Source organism: Castor canadensis, chromosome 11, assembly GCF_047511655.1.
Source record: "Castor canadensis chromosome 11, mCasCan1.hap1v2, whole genome shotgun sequence".
Taxonomy (NCBI): Eukaryota; Metazoa; Chordata; class Mammalia; order Rodentia; family Castoridae; genus Castor; species Castor canadensis.
Window position 1 is genome coordinate 6,922,433 of NC_133396.1, and position 23,738 is coordinate 6,946,170.

The following is a 23,738-nucleotide window of genomic DNA, read 5'->3' on the forward strand; positions in this document are numbered from 1 at the left end:
TGGTTCGCCGCTGAGAGCCACATGCCTTTCCTTGGTAGCATGCCCATCAAGAATGCTGCTTTCTCTCAAGGAGAATAAGTTGAAGAAGCAAGAGGTCACAGCCTCTGGTCTGGGCCCAGCGCCCTGTCTTGCCCTCTGGTAACTTGAAGGAGTTGCAAAGTTCAGATGGTGTACTCACTTTGAAATGTCACCCAACCAACACCAAATTAATAATAAACCACAAAAGCAGAAGGTCTAAGCCCCAGAGACTTGTGTCTTTGCACACAAATGCCCTGCTGTCTGGTGGGTGGCTAGTGGGGGGGAGGGGAAGTCTTGCATGGTAAGGTGCAGTAGGACATGAGAGCAGGTGACAGGGAGACTGGAGGTAACATGAAGGAGACACCACCCGCAGTGGCATTGGTGTCTGCAAATCTTGGCTTTCTTCCTGGACTTATCCTGCAGCTGGGTTCTGATGGCAGCCAATCCCTAGGGAATATTGTTGCTTGGCTCCTCTGTCCTGAGACCCAATTACCCGTGACTCAGGCCTGCTTTACACGAGCAGCTCTGGGGCAGAATCTGCCTTGAAATGAATGTCCCCGCCTTGGTATGGATTTGGCCATGGTGCTAGTCCTGGGCCAGGCTGAGGTTGTCGTCAGGGCATCGCTAGAATTTCAGAGTCAGTGACAGAATGGGTTTTGGGGAGCTTCCATTCCAAGCCTTCCTTCCCCTGAGGACCCTGGGGATGTAGGGAGGGACATGCCAGTGTGGTAATGGGGAGGACATGGATGGGGTCAGAGCCCTGGGTTGGGGCCCTGGTTTTTGCTTTTATTAATTGCTGAGAGGTCTTGGGAAGTCACTGAATGTCTCTTGGGGTCCCTTTGCTCCTCTGCAAAATGGGATCCAGAGTCGGGTGCTGGTAGCTTACTCCTTGGGAGGAGGCTGAGATTGGGAGGATCGTGATTTGAGGCCAGGCTAGGCAACTAGTTCTCAAGACCCTGTCTCCAAAATAACCAGAGCAAAATGAACTTCAGTGGCAGATTGCCTGCTTTGCAAGGGCCAAACCCTGAGTCCAAACCCCAGTCCCACCAAAAAATACAAATACATAAAAATAAAAACAAAATGGGGTCCAGTAGTTCCTCCTGACCAATGAGACAGATAATCCAAGACCCCAAGTGGATGCCTGAAAGCTCAGATAGTAGTGAAATCTAGAAATGCATTCCTATGGTTAAATACTTATGATAAGAAAATTAGTAAAAGGAGATTAACAGCAGCTAATAATAAAATAGAACAATTATAACAATATTAAAAGTTAGAAATTCTCTCTCTCTCTCTCTCTCAAAATATCTTATTTCCTTATTGTACTATAGCATTATTTTCAGACCACAGTTGGCCGCAGGTAAATTGAAACCATGGACCAGGGAGAACTACAGACACCACAGGCCATGCTTTCCAAGTGACAAAGCAACCTTCTGACCCCTGCTGCCCCCTCACGTGAGCCCCAGAGGAATGCCTCTGTTTGTAAGATTAGCATTTAGTAAATATGAACGGTGGGCACATTGCTAATTATTTTGTTGTTATTTTATTTTCTATACATTTTTTCTGTTGTTTCTTTGAGACAGGTCTTGCCATACAGTCCAAGCTGGCCTCAAACTCACAATCCTCCTGCCTCAGCCTCCCAAGTGCTGGGATTACAGGTGTGCACCACACCTGGCCTGTTTTTTTTTTTTTTGGGAGTCCTGGGGATTGGAACCAGGCCTTTGCACATGCTAGGCAAGTATTCTACCGCTGAGCTACATCCCTAGCCTCTTTACATACTTTTTATCTAAGTTTCAAAATTTCAGCATGGATTTTCATGTATCTGTACAATGGAATACTATGCAGCCATCAAAAGAAAGAAGATGAAAAATGTATATGACAAAATACCTGTGATAGATCTATGTATCTACCTCATACATGTGCATACACATATATACGTCTTTTAAAGCACAATTCCATTTTTGCTTTTCTTTTTGGGTCTTCCTACGTAACTCAAGTTGGCCTCAAACTTGTGATCCTCCTACTTCAGCTTCCTGGGTGTCATCATTCCCAGCTTTATTTGAGGTAAGTATTATTAAACAGCAATATCATAGACAAGTGTTTCCTTTGTTTTTCACTTTCCAAATATTATAATTAAACATGTTAATAATAATGGTTCCAATATTCTCTATCAGCTACCAATAAAAGCTTATTGCTTGTTCAGCTCCGTACTTAAATCACAAATGCAAGTTTCAGCCCTGTGTCCTCAAGAATCTGCCTGAGGCGAGGCCCCAACTGCCTGCCCACCTTTTATAATCTGCTCCAGGCCCCACCTGCCTGCCCACCTTCTGTAATCTGCCTTCCACCACACTTGCTGTTGCTGGGCGAGCGGCTCCCTGTCAGTGAACACCACTGTTGACGCAGTTAGTCCTGGGGGAGTAGAGTTACTCCCACCCTGTGCTATTCGGCCTAAAGCATAAGATGACCACTCCCTGGTTACTCACCGCACATCTGAAACCAGGCCTGGTATGACACCAACAGAAGGGAAACACATTGCAAAGCAGTGCCCAGAACGATTGCCCAGAACCAGGCTCAGACCCTTCTTCTTAACCTGACAGCAGGCTACAACATTGGTGGGGGGAAGTTTAGCATAAAAATCTGAAGCTCCTTGCACAAAAATTACCAAGACTTTCAAGATGGCGACCATAGAACATTAAGACAAGCATAGGCCCTGCTAAGTGTAGGTCCCTGTGTGACTGTACAGGTTGCACCCCGATGAAGCTGGTCTTGTTTGGCAGGCTTTCTACAGCCGTAATTCTCCTCAGATCCATGTAGGCCTGAGCTGCTCAAGCCTTAACTCCTGACTGGAACAATCCAGGCATCTCTATACCAACTGATCCTGGTCCCAGAGAAAGAGCTCAGGTTGCAATGAGTACTTCCTGAGCGCCCATTCCCTAGGTGCCCCAAATCGACCTCCTCCCCATCTATTTCCTCCAGCCACAGGGTGAAGTTAACGCCACAGTCCCAACTTTACAGGGTGATATCACTGCATTTCCTAAGTCTGGTAATTAGTAACCCAGGTTCAGTTATTCAGTCTTTATTTTTATTTTTAATTTTCTGTGATATTGAGGATTAAATCCAGGGCCTCACTTTTGCTAGTCAAGCGCTCTACCACTTGAACTATGCCTCCTGCCCAGTCATTCAGTCTTAAATGACAACACATTTGGGACACAAGTAGCCCAGTTCAGGTGGGACACTGAGGAGTTCAGTTCATTTCTTTTTCAGGCACTGCTCATTAAAGACTTTTAAATGTTGAGGCCCAGCTTCACCCAGGATTATCGTGGGGGCATCTGTTACTGTCACAGGACTAGCCCACAGCTACCACTGCCCCATTTTCCTTGGAATCCCCCCTCCCCTGCTCTTGATTGACAGGACTGGGGTCGGATGGACTCAACCTTCAATCCAATTTAAGCCGCTCACCTTACTCATCTACTGGCGGGTACAGGTGATTGGTTCAGGGGCGGACATGTGAGCACTTCACTGTAATGAGCATTAGGTCTAGGACTTTAATTAAAGCTAGTCGCTGTAAGGTGTAGTCCTGGAGGTGATCATGTGACCCCTTGCAGAGCTGCTTACCTATGAATCAAGCCAAGCCAACAGGAAGAATATTGAGAGAGAAGGAGACTAATTTCACTGAATCCTGCACCCAACTGAGCTGCACACTGGCAGCACCCTGAGATTCTCAAGTGTAAGAGCCAGTGGATTCTTTTTCTTGCTTAAGCCAGTCTGAGATGGGTTCCCTTTCTACAATCAACAATAACACTGTTTCCGTTCAGTGCTGTGCCAGTCATATGAAACCATTTGTGTGCGAGTGCTCTGCAAATGGTAAAAGCCTTTTGGAACAGAGTGACCATACAGTTGGCTAATGGCAGAGCAAGGACAAAAGCCCATCACAAGCATAGTTCTCTTTCTTTGCTAAATGAGCTGCCTCCAGCTCTAAGAAAATCAGGGAACAGGGGTCAGGTAGTGGTGAGGACCTAGCGTCTGGGGCAGGTGGTGATTGGGAAATGTGACGGACAGGGCAGAGGTGGTTGTTACTAGAAAAATAGCGTTGATAACTACCTGTGTCTGCTAGGAGAATTCTAGCAAGATGCAAAAATTATAGTAAAAGTAATAGTACAATTTCTTAGGAAAGGAACACACTTTGAACACACTGAAAGTGAGTTGCCTCAAAAGTTTTAAAGTTGGACCAGTTATTGAGAAACTCTTAGCTTTGTGTCCTTTTGGCCCAGGGGTGATTTCCCCGGTTTGGGTCATTGTCTTGTTAAGGGAGACATTGTGTAATCTCCTAGTTCCTGCTCTAATTGATAGAGAATTTCCTAGCCTTTGCTCTATCTAGCTCTTAGGTTTGGGTCTTTGTTTTCTTAAATTTACCTGTGAAAACCTCACCTAGCTGATGTTTGGGATTAAGCTTTAGGCTAACTTCAAAGCATCCTATGATAACCTCTGATCTCTGGCTACCGGATCTTAAATACAGATTAATAGAGTTGGGAAGTTGAATTACAGTGATTTTTAATTTTCTTCCTCTGTGGCCGCCACTTATGTCTAACTGCTATCTATCGGTGATCAGGTAGGTGGTGGTCAGGGACTACACTATGTGGCCTTTTCTTGTGCTCATGTCTCTGCCTGGTGGAGACCTGGTTTTGAGTGTGGAGGAGTGAGGGTCCTGGGCTCGTGTGGCCCCTGCCGCTGTCTTTCCCAGGCCTCTCCTCGTGGACCAAACTGTTGTCACAAGGGGTCAGGACCTTGCCATTTTTGAGTTTGGTTGGATGTTTTTCAGTTCGTATCTTTGGGGATTTCGGGGAGAGGCATCAACTCTGTTTTTCCGTGCTGGCCTCTGCCAAGCATGGCCCACTGATCTTGCTTCAGGCAAAGCACACTGAAAAACCCCTTCCTTTCTTAAAGGATCCTTGACCTGGAGGCCAGAGTCATTCTGACCTTCAGAGAGAGGCCCCTGCTTCTGGACCAGGGACTTTGTAGTCCCTCAGATTAGTCACTCAGGCCCCAGAACCTGGCAGCCTCAGAAAGCAGCAGACATTTGACCTGCTCCCCAAGGTCAGTCTTCCATGTGAGACTAGAGGTCTTGGTCTTTAAGAGTCTTCATGTACACCAGGGTCCACGTGTCACATAAGCTGATATCACATGGTCTGAGTCATCTCTGAGCCATCCCTGTGATCCACCAGCCAGCTAGATTCAGCTTCTTAGAGATGGGAAATAGGTCTTGTTCCTGTGCATGTTTGCTGAATCAGCTCTCAGAATGTTCAGTGAGAAATGTCGATTTCAGGGGGTGGGGGATGGGGAGTCATGGTAGATATAAGAAAATGGTCTCAATTACCCTTTTCTCTCCTTCACAGTTCTTCCCTCTGAACCTTGAATCCCTAAGGCCCTGACATGTGAGATGCAGACAAAAATACAAGGGACACCCGCAGGTATGATTGGTAGAGGTTTCTGAAGAGGAAGCCTCCTGCTCTCCCTTCCTCCCTCCACCCAACGAGGTCAAGTCTAGGCCACACAAAGGTTCAAGGTAAATGGTTCCTTAAAGGATCACAGGAAATGTAGATGCAGAGTCAAAGGTAAGCACAGCTGAGGGAGGCAGAGGTCAAGTGGGGAGAATCCAAGAGTCAAAGGGGCTGAAGGGGTGCTAGGTGAAGCACCCCATAGTATAGCCAGCTACCAAGTATGTCAGCCTGACGGCATTACACTTGAATCCTCCAGGTCTCTTTTTCCCTTGGATTTCGTGCTTAGCAAACAATCCCTTGATTACAATGTGGCCTGGTATCTGGGCAATACAGGAATCTTGTGAGTCTGATTAACACAAACCTGCCCAGAAAGATGGAACCATTCTTGGGTGAGTGAGCAAAACTGATCCTCCAGAGCTGAAGGGTACACACTGGACTGCTGTCCATGTCCTGAAGTAATGACAATCTGGGACCTTCTTAGTGGAACCCTGTCCTCTCCCAACTATATCCTTCTGCACCTCTATGGCTCTGCTTGGATTTGACCTTAGACAAGTGTCTTAATGTCTGTGTGTCAGTTTGCTCATCTATAAAATGAGATTAAAATGGGGTTGCTGTGGGATTAAATGAAGTAATAGATGTAAAGCACTTAGAATAGTTCCCAGCTCTCTATAAAAGTCTGCTATAATTGAATTTTCACAATACCAACTGTGGCCTTGAGTGAATAACTCTGTTTTTAACATCTGATCTCCATTTTGAAATCTATAATATGGAATTAATACTAACATCTACTGGAAGAAGCATTTGGTAAGTAAGGTGTCATAGCATATATTAAAGATCTTTTGTAAACTGTAAAGTGCTTTACAAATGAACCATGCATTTATTTATATAATTTATTATTAATAATGGTGAATTGCACTAGGTCCTGCTAGATGCAGAGATGATTTTAATATTTTTCAGTTCATTAGCTGACAAAACCAGATAAGGGGGCCCAGAGGAGGAGGAAGAACCTGGGTGGGACTGTCCCCTGGAGAGGTTGAGGGACTGGGCCTCATGCAGACCGAGTCTGTAGTGAAGCTTCATTCCCTTTGCAAAGGTCATATGGCTTCTCTGTGTGAACTTGGGGAGGGACTGGAAGAGCCAGGAGCTACTAGTTTCTGACTGTCCCCTGGGATATTGCTCTGATACCCAGCAGATCTGTTTTTTAATAAACAGAGTTGCTAGGGAATGGTGTGGCTGCAAAATAAATTCAGAGGAGAGAGGAGGAAAAGGAGAAAAGGCTTGTGAGTGTTTTGTTTTTAAAAGGCTTACAACAAGAGAAAAGGAAAGACAGAGAACAAGGACACATTATCACCAGTCCTGTTTATGAGAGGGGGTGTGTGTATGTATGGTGGCCAGGGCCAGAGGACTAGAAAGCAAAAAGAAATATGACCTCAAACACGACCTGGTTCATGACACCTAAAAGCACACAAGTGGCATTTACTAAAGCCCACATAATAATAGTAACAATTATTATTATTATTTTAGCCCATCTTTGTGTTGGGTATTTTTGAGATAGGGTCTTGCTTTTTTCCCCCGGGGCTGGCCTTGAACTATGATCCTCCTGATCTCTGCCTCCCAAGTAGCTAGGATTATGGGTGTGAGCCACTGGTGCCTGGTCCAAATTATTAAATAATATCCTTCCATCAATGAGTAAAACTGTCTGCTAATAATCAGACATGCATCTGGCCTTGGCCTCAAGGTCAGGGAAATCCTATTTTCCTGTAGAGTTCTTGAGCTCTGCTGTCTTGACAATTACATTATTTTTGGTGGTACCACTTAGGGCTTTGCTGTCACAGCTCTCTCACTTGGCTCAGAAAACCTCCTCTGGTTGATGGATGAGAGGATGGTCCAGGGCTGGTCTTGGCTAGAAACTGCATCCACCAGCACTCTGTGTGTTAGCAAAGGAACTGTCATCTCCATTTTTACCTGCATCCCTAGGGACTGTTTCCCTTCCCAGAGAAGGGTGAGGAAGGAAGCAAGGCTCATGTTGGGATAAGTTTAGAACCACTTCAGGTGTCCAGTTCAACAATTCACCACCCTAGCACTCACTTCTGGCTGTTTACTTCTTGCGGAGCTGAGTTCCTGCCCTGAAAATGAAGGAAGCCACAGTCTCTCCTCACAACAGCTCACAAGTGAAAAAAACATTAGCACCCCCAACCCAGTGAGTCTCAGACTTTTTTTTCACAAAAGGCCCTAGGAACTCCAAATTAAAGGGAGAGAATGCTCAGGGGGAGAAAAGCCAGAGGACTCTGGAAAATGACAGATGCTGCACCGAGTCATTTCCTGCTAAAGTTATCCCAGAGGACCAGACAGTACCTCTCCCCAGGCCAGCTGCCTGCCCTGGGAACTGGGCAGGGTCAACCTCTTAGCCCAAGGAGTCCCAGATGGCCTTACATTTTCAGTGATGTAATACACACTTCATTTATTTCTCCATAAGCTTTCAGAGTAAGCAAGAGAGAAAAACAAGCAAATGGAAACGCTATACAGGGAGCAGCCAGCTTTTCTTGGCTTTCTAGTTTGTTCTTGAGCTGAGATGGAGGTATGGCAAGAACTGGAGTGAGTGTTCTCACTTTGAATGTAGAATCTCCCCACCTACAGGGCATGCATTTTCCTGTGGATTTGGATCGTTTGACCATAATTTCATGTTTCACTAACATTGTTTAATTGACAAAGATGCCTCTGAGGGGAAAGGAATGGCAGAGGAAAGCAGAAGAGTACGTATGGTCTTTTGCTGGCTTATTTGTCTTTGCCTGGTAAAATATTTTTGGCAGGGAAGAACAGTGTTGCTATATCCAGTTCCTTCTCCAGCATCAGTGGGTGACAACCCAGGAGGGAGGGAGAGAGGCAGGATGGTGTGTGGAATTCTATCTGTCTTAGATGTCAACTTTAATCAGAGGCTCTGAGTGAGAGAGGACATTTCAAGTTTCCCTTCTTCCTGGGTTATCCCACTGCATCTTCCTCCAGAGACTACAAACACAGTATTGTAGCAGTGCATGTGTGCCTTATGGGCCACGACCTTGTTAAAGGAGGGAACCATTTTGTGTGTGTTCTGTATAAGGCTCAGCACAGTTCTTTACATTTTGGAAATGCTCACTACCTGTTTGCTGAGTAGACGAGGCACATGGGCTATCAAGGGATGTACCATTCCCAAGGTGAGCGGGGGATGATGGAAGTGAGGGTAAGAGCAAGAGAGGATGGAGCTTGCAGAGATTCCCTGATTGTCTTGCCATTTGCCTAGAAGAGGTGCTACAGCAAACTCAGAGGGAGTGGAGACACATCAGAGGACAGAGACCTTTTGCCCCATCTCCCTGCTAATTCCTTTTCAGCCAACAAGCATGAAGCCCTGGACAAATGCATGAACAATGTATCTCTCTACTACCTGGCCTTTCTGAGATGCTGTAGAAGAAACTGACTTTGACTTGGTAATTGTTTGCCCTTCTTGGAATAAGATTGGCAGGTGGACAGTCAGCACTTGAACTGAAGTCCCTTTGTCCTTGACTTACTAGCACCTGGGGCAAAAACTCACTCGTCCTTGTTCATTTTCTAAAAGCTCAGATCAGGCCTGGCACAGCAAAGATCCAAACCACTGGCTGTTCCTGGGCCCCGACTTGGCATCATTTTCCTGGGTGGTTCTTGACACTGTACTGGTAGCAAGACTGGACTTAAGAGTTCTCTGGGGAAAAGCGTAGCAAGGTTGTTCATTGTTTTAAATTATTTAGTTTCATCAAACATTTAGAATTGTGAGAACAACAACTCTATTTAAAATCTCCGAGCACATGATGGATGAACTCAGTGTTTCCCAGGAGTTCCCAGCATCCAGCCTGTACTCCTAAGAGTTACTCGGGCTCCTCTGGGTCAGACTCCAACTGCTAGAACCAAGTAAAGTACAAGTGCAAGCCTACGCCAGTAGCATTTGGCATCTGCTTTCCATATGTGCAGTTTTATCATGTTCGTTCCCCACCTTCTCAAGGAAGGAGACAGTCAAATTAGAATGTCAGGACTGGATCTTCACACAGAAATCATTCTTTTTTTTGCATAGGTGGCTTGTGCCTTCAAATATGTGTGTGCGTCTTTGAAGCTTCTGTGCGTGACGTTGCTGCTTTTCTCATGACACTTTGTCACTTTAGGCAAGACAGAATAAGACATCTTTTGAAGGAAGTTGTGTTGAGGCCCAAGATTTTTGCCCTTAAGACAAACACCTTTTGTTGAAGTTTCCTGTATTCCAGAGATTTTATATGTACTTAGTATTATATTGCCTCATAGCTACACTCAGAACGATAAGCCAGACATTATTCCTATTTTGTAGCTTAGAAAAGCAAGGCTCACCAATGTAGCTCAAAGTCACTTCAGGACTGAATGAGTTTAAGCCTGAGATTTCTTTCCATCACTTTGTAATGTTTCCTCTCTGGCAACTTTCTAGGACAACCTACATAAAATCCGGTCACCCTTTCAGAACATTGGAGGCTACTTCTAACTCTATGATGTTGACTTCTGGGGAGGTGAAGAGGGAAAACTGTGGGAGGTGGATGGGACACTGGGAGTTTCTGGGGAACTGGAAAGGTTGCATTTCCTAATCTTAGTACTGCCTGCACAAGTGTGTACCCTTTGTGATAGCCCATCACAGGGTACACCTAGGGTTCAGGTTTTTTGTTTTTTATATTTCAATAAAAGTTTATTAGTCAGGTGCCCATGGATCACACATATAATCCTAGCTGCTCAGGAGGCAGAGATCAGGAGGATCATGGTTCAAAGTCATGATATCTCAAAAATACCCAGCACAGAAGAGGGCTGGTGGAATGGTTCGACTGGTAGTGGGCTTGCCTAGCAAGCATGAGGCCCTGAATTCAAACCCCAGTACCACAAAAAAGTTTATTAAAAATCTTTTCTCCTGATTATGGTTTGAGGCCAGCCCTGGCAAAAAAGTTTGTGAGACTGCCCCATCTCGACAAAAAAAGCTGGAAGAGGTTGTGTGCACCTGTCATTCTAGCCACGGTGGGAGCTTAAAATAAGAGGCTTGAGGTCCAGGCCAGCCTGGACAAAAAGTAAGACCCTATCCCCAAAATAACCAAAGCTCAAAAGGACTGGGGGTGTGCCTCCTAATCACAAAGTCCTGAGTTCAAACCTCAATACCACCAAAAAAAAAATCCTTCTAGTAATAATATTGTAAGGGAGACCCATCTCTCATGGCCAATGTGTCCATGAGAATCAACAGGGATTCCTGGGACTCTACTGTATAGCAAACTTAAAAAAATACCCCCTCCCTTTAATTAAGTAGATCACAATACAAAGGCATGTACAACCATCAAATGATTCTGGGAGGAGACTGTCAGCACTATATAATGAGAACCTTCCTTACACACATGTGCCTCTCCACCGGGCACCATGGAAGGTTCAAGGTTGGCTCCTGATCTCAAGATGCTCACTACCACACTTCAAAGACCAAGCTTTTTCTGTAGTAAATGCTCACTGTCTTCAGATGTATTGAGACCTGTTGGGAAAAAAAATCTCTCTTTCTTTTTCATTCTCTGTGGTGATCAATAAACCTAAAGGAAATGAAAGTTTTCATGGGCTTTATCTTATATTTCATGTGTAGGTAATTGAAGTGGGAAAGACCACACTGATCAATAATTTGAAAACTCTGGCCTCATAACCCTAAAGCTTTCAAAATGAATATTCATATATTTATATGAGGGTACAAAATTAGAGGGACCCATATATCTAGTTGCTAGGATGATTTTGTAATTGATCTGTAATTATGTCCCTTTTCTTCCATGTGCTTTTTACTAGGTTAGATTCACAGCTTGAACAACACAGACCTTATTCTAGCTTACTTCAAACTGTGATGGTTCTAAAATTCTTAGACTGGGACAGTAGTTCAGATTTTCTCCTCTATACCTTCCAGGTCTCTAGAGGAAGGACTATGATCTATTCAAATCTACACACTTGCTTCCTTCTACAGTTGACTTTTGTCTGTGTCAGAAATAGCCAGCATGGCAGAGTCATGCATCTGAACTTTAATATGCATCATGCATCATGCAACTTTAATATACATGTTTGTTTTCTAGCGATCTTGTTAAAATGCAGATTTGAATACAGCAGCTCTTTGGTGGAGCCCAGGGTTCTAATTCCTTAGGTAAGTACAAGGACCACACTTTGATAAAAAGTTAGTAAGTTTATAGAGACTGGATTTAAAGTCACAACTCCTGACTTCTCATGCCAACTCTGCCATCTACCAGCTTGTTTTCTTGCACAGAGCATTTTGCCTTTCCAGATTTTAATTTCCTCTAATATTAACTGTGTCATAGAGAAGGGTGAATCAGGTTATTTCAGAGCTTGTATTCATAGCCTTGTCAGGGTGATGTTTTAATGAACAACTTCAAGTAAAGGATCATGGTCATCTTTGCAGGGGACTAACAGATAAACTGGCACAAAACTAGCAAAGTAGGGACTATAAAGTGCAGAGCAGGGGTGCATGGCCAAGCCAGAGAAGGGATAAGGAATAATAATAATTTCTTATGGCAAATAGAAAGCTATGGTTTCAAAGTGATGAATTTTCAATTAAGAAGTGTAACATAGAGAGAAGGTGCTGTTTTCCCCTCCCTCAATACTCACTTCAGGAGGCGACCTCATGACTGAAAATTGAGTTGCATGAGAAACTTGAACCAGGGAAGCAACAGATGTGTTACAGCTTTGAAATAAACAAGCACATTGGGAAGACTGCATGAGTCATGGCTGGAGGGCAGCCCTTTGGAGCCATGAGAGAGTCTGGTTTGAATACAGCAGTCTGTCTCTGCAGCTGTGATTATTCTGTATCTAATTCCAGCCAAGTTGGCTAGGAATGCAGGTTTTTGATCCCTGCTACCAAACCTGATGAGGCTGGAGCTTGGGAGACAAGGGTGGGAGGAGAAATTGCAGCTTCCCACAAGAGTCGGGGAGACCCAAGGCGCTTGGGGTGCACAAGAGTTCAGAAGGGCGAGGGGCAGGAAGGAGGGCGAGAGAAAGGGACACAGGCATTTAACAGAATGAAAAGATGCTCCTCCAGGGAATCTGAGCCTCAGGCGACGGCCCCTCCCCCAGCGCTCACGCAGCAGCAAACGGGATCAAACAGAAAGGATCCCCCCCAGGATAAGAGACACGAGCTAGTTTCAGTTTAAATCCTAAGGCAAAGTCAGTGGTGCAGAGAGAACTCCCGGTGGTGGTGGCGTCCTCTCCCAGGATGGGAACCGGGAGGAGGTTTTTTTTTTTTTTACCTTATGCAGGACATGCTCGTTGAAGTCTGGGCCAGCTCCCCCCTGGTAGGAGTCGGGTCTCTGAAGGTCCATGCCCAGCTTGGAGTCCGCCCCCGGTTCTTCCAGAGCTCTGCGTCAGCGCTCGCAGAAGCTGGGTCCCGGCTCCGCTGGGTGCCGCAGGCTGGGGTCTGGGGGAGTCTGGGGGGGTCTGTGCCCCTGGGACCCGTGCATCCGCGTTCAGCACTGGACAGCTCCCGCCGCGGCTGCGGCGTGGTACCCGGAGCGCAGGCAGAGGCTCTCCAACAGCAATGCCGCCCTTGTGTGCCTGGAACTGGAGTTCTGAGGTGTCGTGCGCTCCTAGTCACCTGTCTTGTGACTCCAGGATGCTGGGAGGGACGCAGGATTGGACCTTAGCTGGTGGTCTGTGCGCATCTCATTCGGATTCTGGAGGAGGCTCAGCCACCCGGCTGCGCTCTCAGGGCACTGCGGTCCCGGGAGCTCTCGGTTCCTGATTCTCGGTGACCGGTGTCCAGCATCCTCGTCACCACGCAGCTCCCTCAGCTCTCCTCCCGCCTTTGCAGAGACGAGATCCTGCGGTGTTGGCAGCACTTCTGTTTTGGTTCCTGGACAGTTTTCTGCAAACAAACAGTGGTTTTAAGCCTGAGGTTGATACATGTGGGGTTGAGGTCCTTGAAATATGCAAAAGTCTGCTTCATTGTATTTTTGGAGAGAGAGGGACTTAATTGCACTCACTAGATGCATATGACCCCAAAAAGTTCAGAACAATTGGCTCAGAAGAGGAAGAATTTCTAAGAGGAAGAATGTCTAAGATTTGAATCCAGAATTCAAATCTTGTCTCTGAAAATTATTAGTTGTATAGTCACAGGTCAGTTATCTAATTTCTCCAAAATATTCCAAAGTGGAGATAATTATAGTGAGGTAGGTACTATAAATCCTCTTCTGAGGATCTGATGAATTAATTCATGTAAAGAACCTGGCATAGTCAATAAACTAAGCTTTTATAGTCCCTGGGCAAGGGGGTGAGCTCTGGCTACTTCCCCTGAACGTCCGTCCCAGGGGTCCTGCTGCTGAGTCTTTCCTTTGTCAGTTTGATCGCCACCTGCAATAGGAGAGGTAAGGCTAACACCCCAGGAAGCAGGGGCTGAGACTGTGGTCCCTGGGGTTTGATGGTTAATCTCAATTGCCAACTTCATTGGATTGAGAAATACCTGGCAGATTAGCAAAGCACCCTTCTTGGGGGTGTCTGTGAGGGCATTTCAGGGTGCATCCTGATTTAATTAAATCATTAAATCCATTATTTAATCCATTGATGGACTCAAAATTTGAATGGACTACTGGAAGGTGGTGGAAATTGTGGAAGATGGGGCTTGTTTGGATGAAGTAGGTCACCCAGGGCATGTCTTTGAAGGGTATATTTTGTCCTGGGTGGCCGTGGCTTCCCCTTCTCCTCCTCCTCTTCCCCTTCTGCCTCTAACACCCTCCCTCCCCCTTCCTCCAACCCTATTTATCGTGAGGTGAGAACCTCCTCCACCACACACTCCCACCACCATGATGTTCTGCCCAAGTGCATGGGGCCAAGTAACCAAGGACTGAATCCTCTGAATTTGTGAGCCAAAGCAAATCTTTCCTCCTTTCAGTGCTCCCTCAGGTATTTGGTCACAGCTACACAAAGGTAATTAATGCAGAAGTTTGTGCCCATAGATGACTCTGGTGTTCAGTAGGCAACTACTTATCCAAGACAAGTCCTATTACTAGTGGATGAAATGAGCCAGGCTTAGGCTTAAAAGGATACATTTAATTCCTGAGTTCAATTCCTGTTTGACTGGATTGCCTTGATCAAATCATTTCTACTCTCTGGCATTGCTTATATTTTCTCATCTGTAAAAATTAAATTGAACAATCTATGCTTAGTTCATTTTTTTTGTAAAGAGTAAATGAGATGAGGTAGGTGAAAATCTTTAACACTTTACAATAACACTTTGTAAATGAAATTTGCTTTACAGATTAAATAAAGGAGCTGAAAAAAAGACACATCTGGCTGTAGTATGGAGACAGAGGAGAGATGGATAATGCTAGACAAGTCTAGAAATGGATAAGGATCAGATCATATGCGCCATGTTAAGAAATTTGGATTTTATTCCAAGAGCAATGTACAGCCGTTGTAGGACTTTAAGTAGGGAAATGACATGGCCAGATTTGAGTTTTAAAGATCCAACTCTGAGTACTATATGGAGAATAGATTAAGAGCCAAGAGTAAATGTGCTCATATTTTCTCACTGACTTATGAAATCTCTTTACAGATTGTGGGCATTAGTCCACATAAGTATTGCATTTTTCTATAGAGTATTTTTCAATGATTATGTTTGTTCATGCTTTTAGAATTTTTAGTCTTTAAGTTGGGGTTGAGCATGAGCAGGCAGTAGCCAAGCAGAAGAGATCAGAACATACATTGTTGAGAAAACAATAAAAGTAAAAGAAAATTGATATTCTTATGGAATGTGCCCATTAAATGTGAGAAGATGGTAAATTGATTCTCTTCATTGCAAGGCTATCCGTATTTAAATAAATGAATACTATTAGATTAGAACTACATACTTCACACGTCCCTATCCTCTTAAATTTATTATGGTGTGTTTTGTGGTCCAGCTTGGTGAAAGTTCCGGATAAGCTTTTGTAGAATGTGTGTATGTAATTGTTGGGTAGGGTATTCTATGAGTGTAAATCAGATCAAGTTGATTGATAGTGATTTTCAAGTAAGCTGTATCCTTCTTTTAGGAATTTTCAAGTAAGCTATCTCCTTATAGATTTTCTGCCTACTATATGTATTAGTTACTGACAGAGGACTTTGAATTTTCTAACTACAGTTGTGGATTTGTCTTTTTCCCTTCAGTTCTATACATTTTTGCCTCATGTCTCTTGAGAACTGACTCGATGATTGGCTGGTGTTCCTCTTTATTTCCAATAAATCTCCCTGTTCTGAGTCTCTTTGAAATTAATGTAGCTACCCCAGCTTTCTTTTTATCAGTGTTACCATAGTATAACTCCCTTTATCCTTTTATTTTTTAACCTTGTGGTTTTTATATTTAAGGTGGGTTTCTTGTAGGCAACATAAAATTGTGTCTTTTTCAACCCCCCCCCACAATCTTTGTCATTTAATTGCTGTAGTAATCCATTCACATTATGGTGATTATTAATGTATTTGCGTTAATATCCAACATGTTGTAACTGCTTGGTGTCCATTGCCAGATACTGCTGCCTCTGCACTCTCTCAGCAATTTATATGAATCCATTTTATCTCATTTCAGAATATCATTAAAAAATATCATTGTCCTAAAGTTTACTGTATATTTTAAATACTGAACTAAACCCATCTTTAAATAATACTATTCCTGTTTCATGTGTAGTGTATCTTATAAACAGTATTCTTCCTTCCTTCCTTCCTTCCTTCCTTCCTTCCTTCCTTCCTTCCTTCCTTTTTCTTTCTGTAGAACTGGAGTTTGAACTCAGGATCTTGTACTTGCAAAGCAGGTGCTCTACAGTTTGAGCCACACTTCCAGTCCATTTTGCTCTGGTTATTTTTTTGCCTTTTTTTTTTTAGGGAGGAGCGGGTACTGGTGATTTAATCCAGGGCCAAGTGCATTGAGCTATGCTTCCAGCGTTTATTTGGGTTATTTCAGAGATGAGGTTTTATGAAGTATTTGCCCCAGCTAGTCTCAAACTGCATCCTCCTGATCTCAGCCTCTCAAATAGCTAGGAGTACATGCATGAGCCAGCCACTTGTGCCCAGCTATAATCCACATTTCTATGTTAATCATAGTTTATGTCCCTCCTGAGAAATTATTCTCTATTAGTCTTTTCCTGAGTGCTCCTTTACATTTTAATTTAGAAGGTTTCAACTCTTTGGGAATTACAGTTACTTTGGTGGGTTCTGTTTGCATACCTGTCAGACGTGAGCTAGATAAAGAACTTTTTCTTAAAGTTTCCTTTTGACAATTTTAATTTAAGTAACAAATGCATAGTCAAAAATAAAATGGTATGAAAAGGCTTAGACATCTCTCTTCTTCTCCCTCCATTTCTTCTCCTCTCTTCACCTTTTTCAGATCTCTTTGTTCTAGTTCCTACATTGTAGGAACTACATTTGTAGTTATAAACTACAAACATCTTGACTAGTACTCTAATGTCTTCTGCTTTTTCTTCTCAGTATAGTTATGCCACTATTTCTTGTTTTACTGTCAACTTTACAATTCCATATAGCAGATTTTAGTTTCTGTTTCCTTTCTTTCTTTCTTTTTCTCTTTCTTTCTTTCTCTCCTCCTCCTCCTCCTCCTCCTCCTCCTCCTCCTCCTCCTCCTCCTCCTCCTCCTCCTCCTCCTCCTCCTCCTCCTCTTCTTCTTCTTCTTCTTCTTCTTCTTCTTCTTCTTCTTCTTCTTCTTCTTCTTCTTCTTCTTCTTCTTCTTCTTCTCCTTCTCCTTCTCCTTCTCCTTCTCCTTCTCCTTCTCCTTCTCCTTCTTCTTTTCCTCCTCTTCCTTCCCCTCCTCCTCCCCTTCCCCCTCCTCCTCTTTCTTCTTCTTGGTTTCAACTCAGGGTCTCATGCTTGCTAGGCAGGTACTGTACCACTTGAGCCATGCTCCCAGCCTAATTGGCTCCATTTCTTCCTTCATTAACCATAGATTGTATATTTTGAATTGCCAAGATATAAGATAAAACATTAGTATGCCCATCCTTTCATTCCTCTTTCCCTTTAATTCTCCAACCTCTATTAGATATGCTTATCAAAATGACCTTTCTATTTTGGAATGATTTTATATTTGCAGAAGAGTTGCAAAGAAAGTAAAAGAGTTCTTGTATATCCCATACTCAGAATCTCCCACTCGGAGCTTCTTATGTTACCCTTGTCATCATTATGGTATCAATATTGCTACATCATTTGTATTTCCTTAACTTTTACCTAATGTCCCCATTCTGTTCCAGGATCCAATCTAGGGTTCCAAGTTACATTGACTCTTTTTAGTATACACTCATTGCTCAAAATCATGCATTGTTTTAATCTGTACTTTACCTTTTTATGTATTTGCAGTTTTCTCTAAAGTTTGTGATTGCCTTTCTTTTTTGCTTGTTGGGAAAGGAAACACATGTCTTCTTCATGTCCTACAGCGTCTTGTTCTTCCTTTACTTTGGTATCACTCTAGTCTTTTCTTAAATCTCAGTGACTTTGTGTTTTGAAAAGGACTGGTTTCATTGTACTTAGAGAACAGCTTTCTTCTTCCTGAGTTTTTAATTGCTTTTAAAAGTAGAATTATGGGCCTTCATCTTATGCTTAAGACTCATAATCTGAGCTCTCATTTATACTATCTCACAAACCTCTCTGTTACAGTACTCCATCTGCTTGTTCCAAGAACTGGTTACTGTCTGGTCCTGCTTCCTAGCTGTAACCCTGACATTTGTCTTTGGTTCTATTTTTTATAAAAGTACCAAATTTCCTGTGGCTCATTTGTTCCTCTTTCTGGTTTGGTTTACTCCCTCATGAACTTGGTTTACTTTTCCTGGCTTACTCCTTATGAATAAGTATTTGAGGAAGTTACTTGAAAATGTACTCCAATAACTTCTTAAGAAAGGGCACATGGGAAGTGAACATTCTGATTTATGTCTAAAATGTGTTTGTTCTACTCTTACTTTGGTCTGAAATTTGAATTCCAGACTGAAGACTATGTCTCCCGGGTTTTCAGACATTTCTGTATTTTCTTCTAGAATGTACATAGAAGTTAGTACTGCTAACCAAAGTGTTGCTAATAAAGTCTTTTGTTGTTTGACTTCCTCTGTCTTTGGGAATGGATGTATATTTAGACCACATTCATCCATCCGTGGGCACTTGGGTTGTTTCCACCTTCTGTTATTGTGAATAATGGTGCTATAAATATGGTAAGTACACAAATATCTCTTTAAGACTCTCAATTTTCCCCAAAGGGAAACATAAATCACATGGCAATTCTGTTTAATTTTTTTTTGAGAAACTACTACTCAATTTCTTTTTGTTCTTTTGTTTTATGGATGTAGTATCTCCTCAATTATTTACTTATTTAATTTTGGTACTACTGGGGTTTGAACTCAGGGCCTCACACTTGCTAGCAGATGCTGTATCACTTGAGCTACTTGGCCAGCCCATCAGTTCTTGTTCAGTAAAGTTCTCTCCTATTCCTTACATCATCTCTGCTTTATATAGGGTCAATTCTATTACTTACGTTTGTTTTCTCTTTCATGTTTCAGTTTTTTTTTTCAAATGCCTGGAGATTTTTGGTTGCCTATTAATGTTTAAGAATGAGATGTTGGAAAGGCTGGCTGAGACCCCTGTGTGTGGACAGGATTTTCAGTAGGTAAGACATTTGGGTGAATGATTGAGTGGTTTGTTAGTAATCTGAGGAAACCCTAGAACCAGAATGATTATTGTTTATTCTGGAGACACTAACACCTAGATAGCTGTCCTAGAGTTCCTGAGCTAGTCCTGACTTTTCAAACATTAACATTTATTGAGCATTTACTGTGTGCTAGCCACTGTGATAGATGCTTCATGCATAATCTCATTTAATCTGACCAATAATTCCATAAAATAGCTGTTTTGCCCCTATTTTACAGAAACAGAGGCATAGAGAGTTCAAAAAATCTTACACAGTTAGTTGGAATTTTAGTGGGTTTTGAGACAGGATCTCTCTATATATAGCTCAGGATGGCCTTGAATTCAGATCCTTCCAAGTACTGGGATTATAGTGTACCCATCACAGTCTAGCTGCTAGTTGAACTTGAACCCAGGAATATGTGACTACAGAGTTTCTACTTTTAACCAATATACTATTTTCATTCTGACATTCCAACTTGAGCTTTGTGTGGAGATTAAGTGGCAGGTTCCTTTTGGGCCATGAAAGAGATCACCTATAAACCACTGTGACCTATGTGAGGCAGGAGAACGGCTGAGTCTGATGTTCGGGACCCAGAACGAGCTCAGTGATGATGTGGTGCTGCAGAGCGTTGTGAAGTGGGAGGTGGGTGGCCCTCCTCCAGTGAGGATCCAGCAACACCTATTCCCTGGGGAAGAGCTTGGCACAGTTCCCACAGCTCAGCTTTAGAACAGGAAAGAGTGCAGTGCAGGGAAGGGGCGGCCTCTATACGTAGCAACCTGTTCCTCCCTGCTTTCTGTGCCTGGATGGGGATGGAGGCCATGGGTCACATTGACCTAGGAGGAACAATGGCCCTGTCTCCTTCGTTGGGACTTTGGAGAAGATCATTTTTCATCAGCATTCATTCTTAGGCTTTGTGCCAGGCGTGCTGGATGGATAGACAAAAGAACCAGTTTCTGGCTCTGAAGGGCTGGTAGTCAGGTGCTGACAGGTTTAGATATGCCACACCATGATGGCACAGAGGGAGACAATAGAGTATAGTCACTAGAACTCATCCGATGTGGGTCTCACTCCTGGTCCTACCATTTATTACATGTGCAATGTGGTGGGTTATTTCACATTGATAATCTTCATTTACCTCTTTCCTAGGGTTGTGGAAATTAAATGAAAGACTGTATGACTTGCATGTTACAGCCCTGACTTGTACTGACTACTCAGCATGAAGGTGGCCATTGAGAACATTGTGGACTGAGGGCACTGGGAGCCTGGAGGAGCGGGGAGCACCTTACTCTGCCCAGAGGGAAGAGCGAGGAGGGAGTCAGGGAAGGTTTTGCTCAGGAGCAGGCCACTGATCATCAATCTTTCCTTCCTGAGAAAAGTCCTTAAATGAGCCAGGCACGGTGGCACCTTTCTGTAATCCCAGCACTCAGGAGAGTGAGGCTGAAGGATTGAAGGTTTGAGGCCAGCCTTGGCTATATTGTAAGATTCTGTCTCAAAAAAAAGAAGCCCCCCAAATGGTATCAGCTCCTTTCCTAGTAGCCTAGGAATCATATATGTGAAAATTAAGAAACAGCCTCCTAAAAGAGACAGTCTCTATGAGGCTACCTCGGCAAATTTCCAGGATACCAGATCCAGACTTTTGCTGCCATGTTTCCTCCTGCCTTCTTTATCAGGTGCTTTCAGGAGACACCAGGATGGATAATGAATGAAGGAACCCGTAGTTCTGGTTCTTTTGACTGTCTAATTTATCTAATTTAATCTTACCCAATAATCCTCTGACGGAGGATACTATTCTTCCCATTTCAGAGCTGGTGAAAGTAAGGTTCATGGGTAGTAAAGAATCACCAAGATCATGCAGATGGCAGACAGAGCCATCTCCGGTCCCCAGAAGTCTGGTTCCAAGTGAAATGCTTTCCACCATCCTTTTTGTTTGTTTGTTTTCTTTCTTTTTTTTTTTTTTTTTTTGGTGAGACTGGGTTTTGAACTCAGGGCCTCTCACTTGGTCAGGGTCAGGAGGAGGAGAAGCTAAGAACATTTGCCTCTCCTGAGGTGTGCAGGAAGTACCCAGCGACATTGTCACATTTACTTCAACATCCAAACTGCCAGGAAGTCCATGGAATGCCACAGTACATAGAGGAGTGTTTCAGTGTCAGCACAGAAAACAACCACTCTTGGCTGAACCCTCAGCATGAAGACAACCCCCCAGGGTCCGGATTCCCCAAGCCTGAGGTCTTTGCCATGGTCATCAGGACCACTGGGCAATCCTGTGTCTTCCACGCAGCCCAGCAGCGCAGCCCAGGGGACAAACCGAGCATCTAGGCAGAGCATCCTTTACGGAGTGCAAAGCTCTCTGCCTCCTCCTTGTGGGCATTTGTCCTCGGCAGAGTCTCAGAACCTGGTAGCTATAATACTGGTGAGCTGTTAAGCTCACAGCCCCATAGAGTTGGGGTGTCTTTTGTCCAATATTCAGCAAGGACCAGACAAAAAAATAACTCCAGCAGAGTTCACCCACCCTTTCTGCTCTGACTTCTCTCTTGAGTAGTATGGCTCTCTTTCCACACAAGAAACAGACTTTTGTGAAAGTTATTGTGAAAAGGGTATAAAGCCTCAGTTAGCACTGAATAATCTATTCAGTGGTCTATTGTATGACATCGTGACTATAGTTAAGAATAATGCATTAAAAAAAGAATAACGTATATTTCTAAAAGAATAGATGTTAAGTGTTGTTACCACAAAGAATGTGAGGTGATCGAGATTTCACTATGTCTGTACTACGTTACATAACATCACATTGTACTAAATAAATATATCCAATTATTTGTCAACTAAAATGAAATAAAGAAATATGCTTTCAATAAGGGAAGATGTCTGCCATTTGCATCTTACTACAATTTCGAGGGCATATATTGCCTTTTGGGACGGTGATATGTTCTTTAGGGTTCATCTTGACGGTAGGTATTAGCAATCATTATCTCCATAGTCCACAGTAGGTGGACATGTGTGAGGATGAGTGTAGGCGTCTCTGTAGGAGGGATCATATTTTTGAGGGCCTTTCTTTGCTGGAGTCACACCTCACTTGGCCCTGATCCTTTTCTGACAACCCCTCCTACTGGGCCTGCCACCTGCTTGCAGGAACCAGTGGATTCTATTTCAGGTATTTTCTGAAAGAGGCAGAAGGCACTCTGGGATCCTTCAGGCTACCTTTTGTGGTGGTTTTTCCTCAAGGAGCACAGCTGAACATCATTCCTAGGAAGAGAATTCAATCCCTCCTTCCAAGAGGGAAACATTTATTCACTTATTAACCTTTTTCTTTTAAATTGGAAGTCAGGGTACACAGAATTGGTCATGTGATAATTTAATTAATCATTCATCCATAAGTGGTACTCATTCATTCAATCATTCTAATGTAATAAGGACTGAAAACCCTAGGTAAAGGCCAAGACCTCAAGACTTTTAACCATATGCTTCTCCTATTCTTTTTTTTTTTTTGGTGGTACTGGGGGTTGAGCTCAGGGCATCATCACTTGAGGCACACCACCAGCCCTTTTTGCACTGGTTGTTTTTGAGATAGAGTCTTGCTTTATGCCCTGGCTAGCCTGGACTGCAATCTTTCCACTTATGCTTCCCCCTGTAGCATGTACCACTGTGCCCAGCCGTTGGTTGAGATGGGGTCTGGTGACTGTTTTGCCCTGGCTGGCTTGGCACTATGGTCCTCCTGATCTCCATCTCCTGAGTAGCTAGGGTAACAGTGTGAGCTACCATACCCAGCTCTTTTATCTCTTCCTCCTAGAGTAATGGCAATTCTGATTTCTGTGTTCATTATTCCCTTATTTTCCTTCTTCGTGATTCTCCTGCCTCTGTCTCCCCAGTGTGCATCAGCACTCCGGTTGCTGTTTTGACTTACAATTGTATTGTGGGGATTCTTCTGTGTGTTAGCACATTGCTGTAGTAGATTGCTCTGACTGCTGAGCAGCGTTGGGTTGGGTGGGTATAACCACATTTTTTTCATCACTTCACGTGAGGGATATGTGTGCCATTCCTGGGTTTTATCTGTTGTGAACAGCACTGTCGTGAAGGTTCACGTTCATGCTTCCTGTTGTCCAAGTGTAAGAGTTTCTCTTTATTTCTGCATCTGAGAATGTTTACTCAAAGACACCACTGTAGGTGCTTCCCAGGTATTGGTGGAGAGAACAGCACTGTTTGTGTCAAGCATTTCTGTGTGGCTGGGGCCACAGGGCACTCTGCAGGAATGCCAGGTGACATATGGAAATAAACTGAAAAGATTTTGGTTCTCAAGGTCCACCAGGTCACTTACTAGGGATGTGACTTGGACCACTACTTTGACTTCTTTGAGTCCCATTCTCTCTCTGTCTCTTTCTCTCTCTTTTGCCTCTCTCTGGCCCCCCCTTTCTCTCTCTCCCCCTCAGTGCTGGGAACTGAATCCAGGCCCTTGCACATGCTAGGCAAGCACTCCACCACTGAGCTACACACGCAGCCATGATGACAAATAAATTTCTAACTTGCTTATGCTATGGTTAAATTGTCTT

General features: G+C 43.6%; 1 protein-coding gene across 5 annotated transcripts in view; it reads right to left on the minus strand.

Moving 5' to 3' along the window:
• The window catches only part of Rab37 (RAB37, member RAS oncogene family), a 54,536-nt gene extending 41,158 nt beyond the window's left edge, over positions 1-13,378 (minus strand). The window contains exon 1 of one of the 5 annotated variants that reach the window (XM_074045200.1): positions 12,803-13,378. In XM_074045200.1, the coding sequence (XP_073901301.1) occupies positions 12,803-12,874 (72 nt within the window). In that variant the 5' untranslated portion in view covers positions 12,875-13,378. The remainder of the gene's footprint in view (positions 1-12,802) is intronic. The other 4 variants (XM_074045201.1, XM_074045203.1, XM_020159547.2 and 1 more) reach the window with 4 other exon arrangements.
• Positions 13,379-23,738: the final 10,360 nt, after the last annotated feature.